The sequence below is a fragment of the Typopeltis vanoorti genome, chromosome 19 (genome assembly GCF_054136105.1).
Source record: "Typopeltis vanoorti isolate ZY-2024b chromosome 19, IOZ_Tvanoo_1.0, whole genome shotgun sequence".
Lineage (NCBI taxonomy): Eukaryota > Metazoa > Arthropoda > Arachnida > Uropygi > Thelyphonidae > Typopeltis > Typopeltis vanoorti.
In genome coordinates, this window is record NC_143567.1 from 19,287,722 (window position 1) to 19,302,355 (window position 14,634).

A 14,634-nucleotide genomic window follows, 5' to 3' on the forward strand; every position below is an offset into this window, starting at 1 on the left:
TCTAAGTGTTCCAGGAAGTAATTTGATGAAGTGGTGATTGGCAGAAACCCATAATGCAATCTTACACCTACTTGTATGGATTCCTTTGCTAGGAAAATACCTGGAGTGTATAGCAAACTCAAATCATTTAAGATCATTTATCAACTGGAAAGTCCTTAGAGAGTTTGAATAGTTATATCTAATGGAAAGTTGTTGAAATGGGAACAACATCAAAGTTTACCATTATATTAGAACAGCGAAGGTGGAGGTTTTTCACTTTAGCAATGAAATCTGCGGTATTCTTTATGTAGGAAGAAGATGTTCTACTGGTAACTTATAACTATTCCACTGCTCTCTAAGGACTTAACATACAATGTCTTTATATCTCTTCATAGTATCCTCTTTCTCAGAGTTCCTGCATATTTCCATGATTCGTCTGTTTTTCTCTTACTTTATTTATCCTCCTAACCTTAGGAATACAATCCAACATTGCCATAAAAACTGATTTCAAACCAAGTCCCAGGCACTTTCGATTTCTCCCCCCTTCAATCAATCAAGCCACAGTAAGTCAGCATTCTGTTTTTCACTGTCTGAGACCATATTAAATCCAACACCTGCATGTTTCTTCAACTACATGCTGTATCATAAGTAAATTGTCTCTAAACAGCTCAAGCAATTCACTCTCCTTACTCATACATGTTATTTCCTGCTTTCTAGTCATTACTTCCATAGTTAAAGTTCTCCATTATCACCTTCCTATCAGATGGTGGTCTCATCTGTCTGAACATTGCAGAATTATCTCTCTCTATATTTCCTAGCCTGTGGGAACATCCCTACTAATTATCTAATATTCATGTTTACCTCAACCTCACACCAGTTGGCCTGAAAGCCATTATCACTCTTGCTTTCTTGAATTATTGTCAGATCTTATATTTCATCTTCTCCCTGGATCTTTTTTCCTGCCATAACATAACATAGCACCTGTTTTTACTAACCTTTCCTCTCCTATTCTGTTCAAGTGACCATATACATTAGATTAGTTCTAGTCACACATTTTTAACAATGTCAAGTTCCATCTTAATATCTTCATATTTCACATGATTCTGCCATTCATGCTATCTGTTTATTTTCCAAATTTTTCTCATAACCCTGATGTTCATAGTCTTTGATCAACAGTTTTATTTCTAACCCAACTCTCAGATCTTATAAGTTAAAATGGTTTAAACACTGTTTCTATATATGTAGTTTATTGTTTGGGCTAATTTCTCTCTTATTCCATATAAAGTTACTCAGTTAGCCTCTACTTTATCAGATTTTTTTTATATTTTTTTGTCTGTTTCCATATTTAATTTCCAATGTTACTAAAAGTTGTTCTAAATGGCTGAAATATTTTACTTTTTTTTGTAGGTTCTCCATTGAGAATGCAGCTGATATATTTTCATATTCTATTTTCATAGTTTTTGGTCTTTTTATTGCTGATTTTCATGCCAGATTTGTTATAGCAGTTATTCAAGAGCTGTTTATTTAGCAGCATAATATTATCTCCATAAAGTAAAGAGCTCAGATGAATATCTCCAGTTTTGACATTACATTTAATGCTACTTTGTCTTCACAATTGTGATCCTTCATATGGATGATCCAGTAGAGTGGAGATTAAACACTACTTTGATTTTATATCAAACAATCTTCCTGTACCTCCTTCAGTTCTAACTGCTGACTTGCAACTTGGATATAGGCTATGTATATTGCTTTGTATAATGTCGCATTTGATCCATAAAACTGTTGAATTTTGAGCAACTTTTCTCTTGTCGTATCTCTTTTCCAGATCTACCAAACTTCAGTACAAGCTTTTGTTTCCTTTCAGGGTGCCAAGAGATTTGTTGACATTGAGCACCAAAATGGGGTGTTTTAGCCAGTCCTTTGTTCATAGTGTGCTATGTTTGTTAAATATAAACCTTCACACACGTAGGGAAAAATTCAACTTCCATGGAGTGGAGGCAACACCCTTCTCTAAGACTCATCTTTATCTGGAAAAAAAAGTTTAAGAATTTGTCTGTTCACAAGACAGATGCATTCCCATTGGTTTCTCCTGCAAGTAAAATGTGCCAGAAACTCCTGAACTGTGGAGAATGTTTTTCCTATGTAAACAGTGATGCATCACAACTTTTTTACTAGGCTATGCAACCCAGGAATATTCTCAGCTCATGGCTAAAATCATGTCTAAATTCTTTTGTTTAAGTCAGTCAGCATGACTTACAGATCTTCAGGAACCAAATATGTTAATAGACTTTTTTTTTATTCTGAAATTTATCTATGAGCATATTGAACTGTAAATTTCAGTATGTTCATGGATAAATCTCTGCTTGTGTAAAACTTTAACAAATTCCTTCTGATATTTTGGAATTTCTTAAAAGTTAATCTGAAATTTATTTGAAATTGAAGCTCTTTCTGCATGAAAGAAAGATAGCTTTTTACACTGCAGCAAATACTGTTGTCATGAACTCACTATAACACTACTGTTGAATCAGCCAAAGTTAAATAACATCAAACATATGCTAAAGAAATTTACTATAGCACATCCTCCACTATAACAAGCTATTTTATTATTTATTTATTTATTTAAGGAAATATCACAAGAATAAATGATTAAGGAGTGAGATATATGAGGGCTACAAGAAATATCTTTAATATGATTTACAAGAAACATATCTATTGAATACATGTTTTACTGTCAGTTATCTCACATCAGCACAAATGCAAAGATAAATCGGTTCTTACTGTCTGTGTCAAACACTGTGAATTGGATTAGTCATCAGCTTTGATACCGTATCTCAAAGATTACCTCCTGTCCTACCTTTCCAAGTAGTCTAGCGAGCTTACATACTTACCTGACGGTCTAAACAAAGATCAAACCAACAAACATATGAACCATTCAAAACAGTGTACTGCATATGGCAGATATGCTAGTTGCATGTATAATTTGGTCTCATCTCTGGATTTTTTTTTTTTTTTTTTTTTTTTTTTAATAGCCATTCTATGAGTTTTCAGAGTTCATTTCTTACACTTGTCTTTCAAGTGTTCTTTCCTGATGATTCTGACAGCATAATATATAGATTGTCTCATTAAATTTTCTTAAAAATATTTTCAAATAATTCATTCCTGGTATCTTACTCCTTTAAGTAAGATAATGATATTATATTCATTAAACTATTCCTTTAGTCCATATTTCTTCTGTAATGGAAAGCAACTATATATGAATATCCCATTTGCAAATGTATCCTTTGATAAGTGATTTTTTTTAACAAAAATTTACACTCAGCAAAGGATAATTTAAATAAATAAATAAATATATATATATATATATTATTTTATTTTTATTTTTATTTTTTATTTTTTAAAGCTAATCAGTGGAGAACATGTTGGTGCTTTGGCAATGAGCGAGTCTGGCTCTGGTTCAGATGTTGTGTCTATGAAACTTCAAGCAAGTAAAAAAGGTAATGCAAAAAAAAGTGTGTATGCACACACATCAGACTCATTTTTCCATGTAGCATGCTAATGGACAGTTACCACATAATACAATAGGAGTCTGTTTTAATGAGTATTCACAATGGTTGGAAAAATTTTTATATTAATAAATATTTATTATTGCAAAATTAAATATCTTGAAAAGTAAAAATGAACTTTGAAGCATATATCAGATATGTTAATTGGGTTCATTTCACATTATCATTTATAATGTAATCATTAACATGCGTATCTTATTAACAGTTTACAATCGCAGCACAAAATAAATTGTTATTATTATTATTATCTCCTTATAGCCAAAGGCTCATTACAGGCAATTCACACTACCATATTGGCATAATATCTGTCACACTTCTCCTTAAATTCATTCACTCTGGCAATCCATTCTAGCCATTCATCACTCTCCAAGCAAAAAAAATCTAGTCTTCACAACCTTACTAACCACACTTCTACACACCTTCCAGGGATGATCCTTCTCTCCCTACTCATCATGTATTAAAAAATTTCTTTTGTATCAGTCTTATAGAATCACTTTAAAAATGCTAATAATACCGTATAAATTTCTATCATTTCCTCTCTCTTCTGCATGTCAACTAAACTCTGCAATCCACACACCTTCAGTGTGTCCTCATAGGGAGCATGCCACAGAACTTGTCACTAATTTGGTCATTCCTGATCAAGGTCTTCTTAATCCTAAAGAAATCCAGTTGACCAAATCTGGGCATAGTAGAAGAGATGCAGCTGAATCATGACCTTCTAAAGAAGAATAATAACCTCTCTGTCTTGTCATTGTACCTCCCATGTAATCATTTGAGCTATTTTGTCAACTTTTGTGCTATGTTCTTTGAACTTCAAATCTCTGTGCATCACTGCAGATCCCTAGCTTTGTCAGCTTCCTGTAATCCACAACCAATATGATGCAAAGTATATAATGTTTCCAAAAAGTTCAAAAACAAACCAGGCTAAAAGTATACAATACATTAGCCCAACCAGTCTTAATGTATGGAAGTGAAATCTGGACAATAAAACAAAAAGACAAACAAAGATTAACAACAGCAGAAATGAAGTTTATGAGAAAAACTGCAAAGTATACCCTATTTGATCACAAAAGAAATGAAGATATTATGAATGAATGAAACCAAGAACCAGTAATAGAAAAAATTTAAAAATATAAACAGAAATGGATGGAACACGTTCAAAGAATGAAAACAGAAAGATTACCAAAACAAGTCTTAAAGTACAAGCCATTAGGAAAAAGAAAACCCAGGACGTTCTCTTAAACGATTCAATGATGACTTCTAAGGCTGGAACAGGCTATCCATCCATCCCAATGGCTTTAACAGGCCTTTAAGGCCCACAACCTTCCAAGCATGCTTGGATTTCGTAACCGAAATACGAGGATAGAATGGTCACTCCTATGCCTCAAGGTATTCTTGGCTGTATCCCTGTGTGTTCAATGGTCCGGTTTGCCTGCTTGCGGGATGAAAAACACCAGATAAACTGGCGGAAAAAACCCTACTGCCCGCGCCCAAGACCGGCTAACTTGGCTATGGCTGAGGAAGATCCTTCAGCTCTTCACGTCTCCGATGGGAATCGAACCTAGGACACTCCTTCCCCAGGCATATGTTGCGAAGCGCAAAGCCACTAGGCTAACCGTGCGGAACAGGCTATGCTAGGCCTAAATCCTTGCTACGCATGATGATAATGTTTTCATTCCTAAGTGCATTACATTATGTTTTGCAATATTAAATTATATTAAAAAGGATAATGTTAAATTGATTGTCATTTGCCTGCACAATTTCTTTAAATCATCCTGAGGATATCTACATCATCTTTATCAAGTATTTCCCTTTCCAATTTTGCAGCTAGCAAACAGCTGAATAATTCCACCCCTTAAATCTTTCCCTATATCATTAATGTACAAATTAATGAATAGTAGCCCTAGTACAAAGTCATGAGGTAGTCCACTAGTCACTCTCTTTCACTTTTTCACTCTACCATACACTACTTTTTGGTGTCCATCCATCAGCCAGCCCTCCTCTCAGTGCCTCCAGCTTCATATCCATTCCCATTTGCTCCAATTGCAAAGTCCAGCAGTATCATGGTGAAGCCATTTCCTTTATCCCATTCCACTATCACTTTATTCTAAAATGTGAATAAACTATGAATCAGGACTACTTTTTACAAAGCCATGCTACCCACAAGAAATCATGTTGGAGGCTTAATAGATTTTTTACAACACTCAAAAAGAATTAAAATAGAATTTAATACTTCCTATATTTCGTCCTAGTCACTGGGACATCTGTGGGGATTACAAAAACAATTACTGTAACATGCACACAAATATCATACAATACTAAGCACAACCACGTGGGTGACACTAAAGTCCTATCTAGGTGGAGCTCCCTCTAAGGGTGGTAGGTGGCCTGGAATGTAAGGTGGGACCTCTGGTGATGAGTGTTTCCCAAATCTTCGTAAGCTTAATGCAACCATATTTATTAAGATTTGGTTGGTTTCTGAGAGTTGCTGCTGCTTCTAAGAAAAGTCTCTCTTTCTTGAATTTGCTGTGGTGGAGCATGGTGGTTTTCTTCCATGATACCCTGTGGGTGGTGTCCAAAACATGGTCAGCCAAGCCTGAATAGCCATAGTTGTGTTTACAGATGTAAGACTTGTGTTCCTCCAGGCAGATGGATGCTGATCTGCCTGTCTGTCCAAAGTACGCCAGCTTACAGGAACAGGGTACTTTGTAAACTCCAGGCAGAGAGAGAGAGGAGGGAGCTGATCTTTTGTAGAATGGATAAGGGTAGCAAGTTTGCAGTGGGGCTTATATGCTGTGTGTAGGTTGTACTTTTTAAGAATCTTGGCTATTTTGTCGGATGTGCCACGGATATACGGTACGGTGATGGCATTTTTAAAATCTTGTTGACAAGAAGGACGGGGAATGGGGGAGGAACTGATTATTTTTTTGATACTGTGATCGCTGTAGCCATTGGAGAGGAAAGTGCTGTGTATGTGGTTAAGCTCAGTAGTGAGGACGGTTCCACTGGAACAAAGATTGTGGGCTCTCTTGGTAAGAGTTTTAATAATGCCATATTGCTGAGAGGGGTGGTGGTGGGAGAGTTTGTGTTGTATCTACCTGTGTGTGTGGGTTTTCTGTATACAGTGAAGGCAAGTGTATCATTAGGCAGGCGTGTGACTAAGGTGTCTAGGAAGGGTAAACAATTGTTCTTTTCCTTTTCCATAGTAAACTGGATTCTTGGATGTAGGCTATTGAGATAACTGAGGAAGGAGTCTAACGTGTCTGGGCCATGAGGCCAAATAGAGAACACATCATCTACATATCTTAGCCAGATAGAAGGTTTGAGTCGGGCTGAGTCTATGGCTCGTTTTTTGAAATCTTCCATATAGAAGTTGGCAAGGGGGGGGAACCCATGACGGTTCCCTCTATCTGCTTGTAGATTTTGTTCTTCCAAGAGAAATACCCAGAGTTAATGGCAAAGGAAAAGAGATCTAAGATGTCAGAAGGAAAAACGTTTTCTAAGAAAGATAAAGTGTCAGTTAAGGGAATATTGGTAAACAAAGAGGAGATATCAAAGCTTACCAATATGTCTGCATTATTCAAGGTTAAATTTTCTGTGAGGGCTTTAAAGTGGGTCGAGTTTTTTATATAGGAAGTGGACCTTCCGGTGCGGAGGGTCAGAGAGTTGGCCAGCTGTTTAGACAGTCTGTAGCAAAGTGCATTGGTGGCATCTACTATAGGCCTGAGTGGGGAATTGGGTTTGTGGATTTTTGTTAACCGTATATTCAGGGGGGGGAGCGGAAAGGTTTAAGTTTTTTCGTGATGTCAGGGGGCCAGGAAGATACTTTTTTAAGTAAGATTTTTAATTTCTTAACTTGTGTTTTTGTGAGGTTGTGTTCTAGCGGGATGTAGGTAGCGCGATCGTGGAGGATAATGTTCATTTTACGATTGTATTCACTGGTATTAAGAACAACAGTTGCATTACCCTTATCCGCCCTGGTGATGACGATACTTTTTTCTTTCCCATGCATTGGGCATACGATAAATTACTTTTTGGAGGTGAAGAATCAGCGAGGATGTTGGCTACGTCAAGTCTGATGCTGTTGGCTATCTCCGACGGTAAGCGACTGATCCCCCATTCGATGTTAACCATTACATCAAGCACCGGCACTTCCTTCGGAGGCAAAATTACGGCCGAGGCAAAGGGCACTGACGGCATCGTTGTTGAGCCTTTTGGAAGAGAGGTTTACTACTGTCTGGAGCGGTTGAATTTGTGGTTTGTCTTTAACCAGGTTGTTATATTTTTTGACGTCTTTATTTTTTATTTTTTGAAATTCTCTCTGTGCGGAAGTTTCCGAAATGCCAGAGAGAATCGACCAAAGTTCAGGGTTAAGAACGGTGGAGAGCTCTGAATGTAAGCAGCCAATGGAGGCATTCGTCACTGAGAGGGTGGCACGAGTAGAGATGATTTTCTCACGTAGTAATGCCAGGCTGGCACAGTTATATATACGGAGTGCTTTTTTGGAATGGAAATTGATCTTCAGTTTAACGCAGTTCAGTATCACTCTTGTATCCCGACATCTTTTTAAAGGAGTACCCACAAGAAAGTATTGTATTCTTATCCATCTATTCCTGAATTTTATCTTTAATCAACTTTTCCAGTACTTCAATCAACATTCCTGATATAGTAATTGGTCTCTAATTTGTTACTTCTGTCTTGGAGCCACATGTATGTAATGGAATTTCTTTCTCTTGGAACCTTGGATAAAAATTTCATCAGAAGCAATGCCAGTTCTCTTGCATTCTTGTAGCATGGGTTGATCCCACTGCTGTATTCACATTGATATCCACCATCCACCTCAATTTTTACATCAGTCTCTGTCACATTAGCAACTGCAAAATCTCCACCTGGATGTTATCCTTGCAAAGTGTGATCACTTAATAGCTCAACTATTTCTTCTTTCACTTTCCTACCAGCAGTACTGATTATCATTATCCCTTCCATAATCATTCTTTCTCTTACTCATTACATAGCAAAAAAAAACAAAAAAACTTTTGGATTTCCTTTGTTGAATGTTTAGCCATTTTCTCTCACAACCTAATTTTGCCTTCATTATTTCTTGACTGCACTTTGTATTGTTCATGAGCTTGCTGATCTGCTTTTTCTTTATAATCCCTCTACAATGTTTTCTTTTCTTTTCTTTTCTTTTTTTTCTTTCTTTTGCAGTTCCTGCTTTATATTGTGTTCATCCATTTAACCCCTACTTGGTTTATCCTCTTGACCCTGGGTATTCAGTCTAATATTCAAACCATCTCTGACCACTTCCCTTGCACTACTGGAATTCTTTCTTTGTGGCTTCTTATGCCATGGTACTGCTCCAAACTGCCTCCCAAAACTCTTGCTTGAGAATTTCACATATTTAGCAACCTCCCAGATCAAGACTTGCATGGTCACTTTTCCCTATTAGTGGCTGAGTTGCTACCATTATTATGTATATATCTTCTGAAGCTGTTACCAGATCCAGCACTCTCTCAAACCCTAGGTTCCTTCCATAACATGCTGTTTCAGGCATTTATCCCTTAGTAACTGTATAAATTCCATTTCCATATTGCCATGCACCTTTTTCTCCCTCCAGTCTGTCTCCATGGTTGAAGTCTCCATATTATCATAATTGCTTGGCCTGCACTCATTAGGTTAATTTACTAATGTGCATGTCTTGATGATGAACATCTTTCTTTATATTCCTGAAGTGGACATGAAGATCATCACTCTGACAATAGAAACACAATCTTTGACTGGGCAATTCAAAAAGGTGATTCCAAGAAAAAGAATTTTAGTGTCAATTTTGTCTCACTTTATGATGTGGATTTTGTCTCGCTTTGTGAGGCTTGATACATTGTATTGTCTTTCAATATTAATTTCAGTTCTTACTTGGAGAACAGATTTTAAAGAGTAATATGAAAATATTTCTGAAGTCACAGAATTCAACTTGGCAGCTTTTCTCCATTTTTTCCTTCTCTCTCTCTCTTTCTGTTTTTCATTTTCTCTCTGTGGGTTGTGTTCCCATTTTCAGGTAAGAACTATAACAAAACTTGCATCTAGTATGCATGTCCATTACTAAGATTCAAAGCAAAACTTAAGTGACAACATGGCTGCTGTTAGTACAGGAATTATATGTTGCAGTGATGTTGGAAAAACTGTTATAACAAAACAAAATATTTTACATATACAATATTAATATTTAACTCACCAAAATACTTGTAAGTTTCCTTTTGTATTACCACTGCTTATCCACATGGCAGTTCCAGTAATACTAAGACTAATGCTAAGTTGTTTAGCATAAAAGAAGAAAGATCTGGTCTGGCCCACCATACTTCAGTTATTAACCATAGACTGGGATATTTCAACTATGTTGTATTTAGAAGAAAACTTATATTAAATGACATTTGGAAATATCTCATTAAATCTTTTAACATTTGAGATATTAATTTTGTCAACAGTCATCTTCATTCTTTACCTGATGATAGTTAATGCCATGTAACTTTGCATACTTGTTTAGGATGAATTTATTTGTTTTCTTTTGTAACAATTTTTTTCAGCATTTAGACAAAATGTTGTTATATTTGTATTATTATTTTTTGTGCTACTTATAAACCCACCAAAAGAAGCCTAGAGTTTCTTGTGTGAGCAAAACTAGTTGGTATAAGTTTCAAGTTAATAACTAATAAAAAAAATCCTTGTTAATGCTCAGAAGAAAAAAGGGATGATGTGATAGAAGGCTATAAACTTCTGAGAGGGTGTTAAAGGATATTGGTTGAGGAGGACTAGAGGACATCCATGAAAGTCAAGTTTGTGAGCAGTTAAAGGGATGGGAACTAGAATTTTCTCTCACAGAACCCTGAGCAAGTGGAACAGTTTGCTTGTTGAAGTAGTGAATGTGAATGAGTTTAAGAGAAGGTATGATAGCTGGTGGGGGTGATGTATGGCCTCTCTCGATAAGTCCTCGACTCCCTGGAGGTCTGATGATGATAATAATATTCAGACTGTTTCCAGATCAGCTTTTGTTTTTAACTGCATGCAATAAAAAGTCTGATGCAGCAAATATTGTGTGTAATGAGAAGTTTGTTTTTATCAGTTATTTTATATGTATGATCAATTATAATAATATTATTGTTTATTTAACTTCCAAGGAGTTCAAGGCTCATCGAGGGAGGGCACCTATTCTACAACTCTCCATCTCCACCACAACCACCAACCGCATCATCTACACCAACGCCATCTACTGTCCACCACCACTAGTATTTTCCCAGACAATCACAAACATCCATGCCCACGGCAGGATTCGAACCTGCAGCCTTTTGGTGGGAGAGCAGATACACTAACCACTCAGCCAACCAGGCCAGCATAATATTAAATATAAGAATATATTTCAGATATAACTATTTAGCTATTAGATACTTTTACTCTTTTTTTGAGAACTTCATAAACATTGCATTCAATTTCTGCTAAGAAATGTCATAAATATTACATTCAGATTATGGGAGAAAGAACAAATGTTTACAGAGAGAGAGAGAATCAGAATGTTTATACACTTGAGTAGATAATACATTTATTCAGTCTGTTGTGAAGTATTAACTCTCATACTCATGACTGATGTAGTACATTATATAGCTGAAATGAAATTGAGACAGTTTTGCAGTAACCACACAATTTAAATTTTGCACTTTATTGCTGTACATGCTAAATTTAGTTACTTTAATCAACAGATACAAGAGAACTGTTACTTTTTCATTTTCATCTACAATGAGTACACAGTCTTGCCATAAATACTGTTACAACTTTACACTGCCCACAGAATTGCATGAGCCATGTTCCATTAGTGGCACTATGTGTAGCCACCATTCACGTGTTTATCGGTAGAAAGAGAGAGTTGGCTAGTTGTAGTGATTAACATGCAGTTGGGAGATTATGAGAACTGTGTAGCTGTAATAACACTTCACAAGGTTGGAATGCAACCACTTATTATTTTTGACATGCTAAAAACTCATGATCAGTAGGATGTTTGTGTATCGGACTATTAAATGTTCTAACAATGACAACCAAACAACAGGTTGACCATGCTGCATTAGGATGCAACAGCTTGTGAAGGCTGTAAAGGCACACCTCTACCGTAATCCTATGAGTACGCAAATTTGGCCCATACATAAGAGGTAGGTTGATCAACCTATAGTACATTAGTACCGTATATGGGTAGTGGTTTGGGAAAGGAGAAATTGGTTTACATTTGATTTAAAAGCCTGTATATTGTATTCCTTGGGAAATACAATATACAGAAGGAAGACTGTTCCAAGTAGAACAGTCTTCCTTCAGAACAGTAGCAGGGATGAAGGAGGAGGAAAAGAAACGTTCTGTGGGTTTCAAGGTGTACTGTGAAAAGATATTGGGTTTGCTGCTGAGTGGGAGAATTATTGATGCTATTTCAGATGAACATTTGCCATGGAAATATTTATAGAAGACACAAATTGCAGAGACCAAATGTTTATGTGAAAGTAAGGAGACTGAGTTGGTAAGAGATGGGTCATTTATCAACCTAATTGCTCTCCTCTGTATTGAGTCAAGCATTTTGAGGGAGCTTTTAGGAGTCCCACTCCAAATGTGACAGCAGTATTCAATAGCTGGGCAGATTTGTAATTTGTATAAGGTTAACAGCTGTTTAGCGGTGAAGTAACGTCTTGAGTGAAAGAGAAATCCTAGTTTTTTGGAAACTGAGGATGAAATGGTTATGATGTGTTTATGCCAGGAGAGGCCTGATGTCAGGGTAATTCCAAGAAGAGAAATCTCATCTTGTCTGAAAATTTGAGTGTTATCAAAAATAATACTTGGTGAAAATGGTTCTTTTTTGTGAGAAATAAGACAGAACTGGGTTTTACTAACATTGAAGTGACGAGATTATCTGAGCCCCATTGGAGGATGGCTCGAGGTCAGAATTAAGAGCAGTGGTGGTTGATTTTCTGTAGGTTGAAGTGAGTTGTGTGGAGTAAGGTTTTTCAAATTAAAGGAAGGAGTACAACATGCTGCCATTTGCAAAACTCTATATTGGGTTGGAGGTCAACTGAAGTAGGTCATTGATATACAGAAGGAAGATGGTTGGTGAGAGAGCAGAACCTTGTGGAACCCCCCAGCATTAGTTGGATGGTGAGAGGATAGGGAACCATGTGTCCAGACAGAAAGCTGGCAATCCAACTGCAGAAGTCCAAATGATAGGAGTTTGCTTAGTACGCCTTTGTGCCAGACCTGGTCAAATGCTTTAGAGATATCAAGTGCAATCACTTGAGATTTGCCAGATTTCTCCATAGCATTTGTCCAGAGATGAGCGATATATGAGAGTAGATCTCCTGTTAATCTGCTGTGATGGAATCCATACTGGTGGTCGCTTAATAGCTGGGTGTCTTTAAGGTAGTGTAGGAGTTGAGAATTGATGGTTTTTCTCCATCACTTTAGATAGGACTGAGGTGGGTGAGATAGGGTGGTAGTTAGACGGCAGTGATTTGTCACCCTTCTTAGGAATGGGTTGATTATAGGCCAATTTCTAGACTTTGGGATATATACCAGTGGAGTAAGGTATATATCCCAAAGTCTCTATATACAGGCTTCATAGGATAGGAGTCAGTTCTGGTGTGCAAACCTTCGGGACAATTGGAGGAATGCCATCAGAGCTAGGAGACTTTTTTGTGTCTAATTTAGACAATAGGTTTTTTTATCTCTTTCTGGCAAAAGAATATAGGGGACATTGTATGTTGGGCAGTTGGAATGACTGGTGTGGGGGCATTTGCCATTGTCAGTTATGCATGCATTGGAGGCAAAGTGTGAAGCCAGGAGATTTGTTTTTTCTGTGGGTGATGATGCAATAGAGCCATCTGGGTATGATAGGGGGTGGGAATAGTGTAGGACAAAAGTTACGACCAATTGCTTTAACAAGAGACCAAAAGGCATGGCTGCCATTTGGGCAAGCTGCAAGTTTCCTGCTTTTTGCCCATTCAGATTCTGTTTTGGAAGCATTGATAGTTTTCTTGCATCTGTTTCAGGCTTCAGTATAAGCATTGAAGGTGGATGGAGTTCTTGATTTGAGCCAGTGAGGATTACTTTGGTGATATGTTCGTTGCATATGGTCGGATCGGAAGACCAGAAACAATAGTCCAACCATGGGAATGAAGCATAGTAATCGTGGAGGTTGTACCACTTGGCACTGTTATAATGCCAAACTACTCTTGGGTGGAAGTGACTGTGTAAGCATTGTTGCATGGGGAAGGAGATGAGCATGTGGTCAGAATTGCATGGGGGTGGGGACTCACTATGTTCACTGCGTATTTGGAAAGGTCATTGATAAGGAAGAGATGTAAGGGTATTTGGGGAGTGGTTTAGGTTATCTGGTATTCTGGTTGGCACGTTGAGCAATTTATGTAAGGCCGTTAGTGATGGCAAATATTTCAGCATCTCTACCCTCAAGATCCGTACAACTGGAGGAGGAAAGCCAGTTGATGTTATGGACATTAAAATCTCCTAGGAGGATGATTTTGCTGTTAGGAAAGTCGGACTGGACAAAATAAATTTTTAAGGAGAGGAAATTAAAGAGCTCAGAGCTCTTTAATATGACTGAGTGCTGAAGGGATATTTTCAACCAAAGAAGATCAAAGTTGGGTGATTCTAGGTTAGGTGCTCTCTAGCAGGGTATGTCAGAGCGTATATATGCACAGATACCACCATTGTGTCGAAAGGAGTTAAACAGTGTGTAGTTTTGGAAGGCTGTGATGGATAATGCTGTGGGGAGGTGAGATTTCAGTTCTGCTAAAAAGAGTAAGTAGGGTTTGGTGGACTGCAGATGGTACTGTACACTATTAAAGTTAGAGTTGAGGCTACAGATATTGGTGAAGTGGATATGCAAGGTTCTGCAAGGCATGTATTTGACTGCAAGGGTCTTGCATGTTTCCTATGCAGTGCCTGTATGTTGGTCTCCATGGTGGCCACCAGTGGTATCACTTGATTTTTGCACTAGTTTGGCTTGTTTGTAGTCTGTGATCCAGCTGTTGTCTCCATCTTGATGCTTTTCTTC

At 37.3% G+C, this 14,634-nt stretch overlaps 1 protein-coding gene across 1 annotated transcript in view; it reads left to right on the forward strand.

Annotated features, from left to right (window-relative positions):
• Positions 1-14,634, forward strand: part of LOC150095889 (isovaleryl-CoA dehydrogenase, mitochondrial) — a 170,879-nt gene that overhangs the window by 47,112 nt on the left and 109,133 nt on the right. The window contains exon 5 of the mRNA XM_090409202.1: positions 3,380-3,473. Coding sequence (XP_090265328.1) covers positions 3,380-3,473 — 94 coding nt within the window. The remainder of the gene's footprint in view (positions 1-3,379; positions 3,474-14,634) is intronic.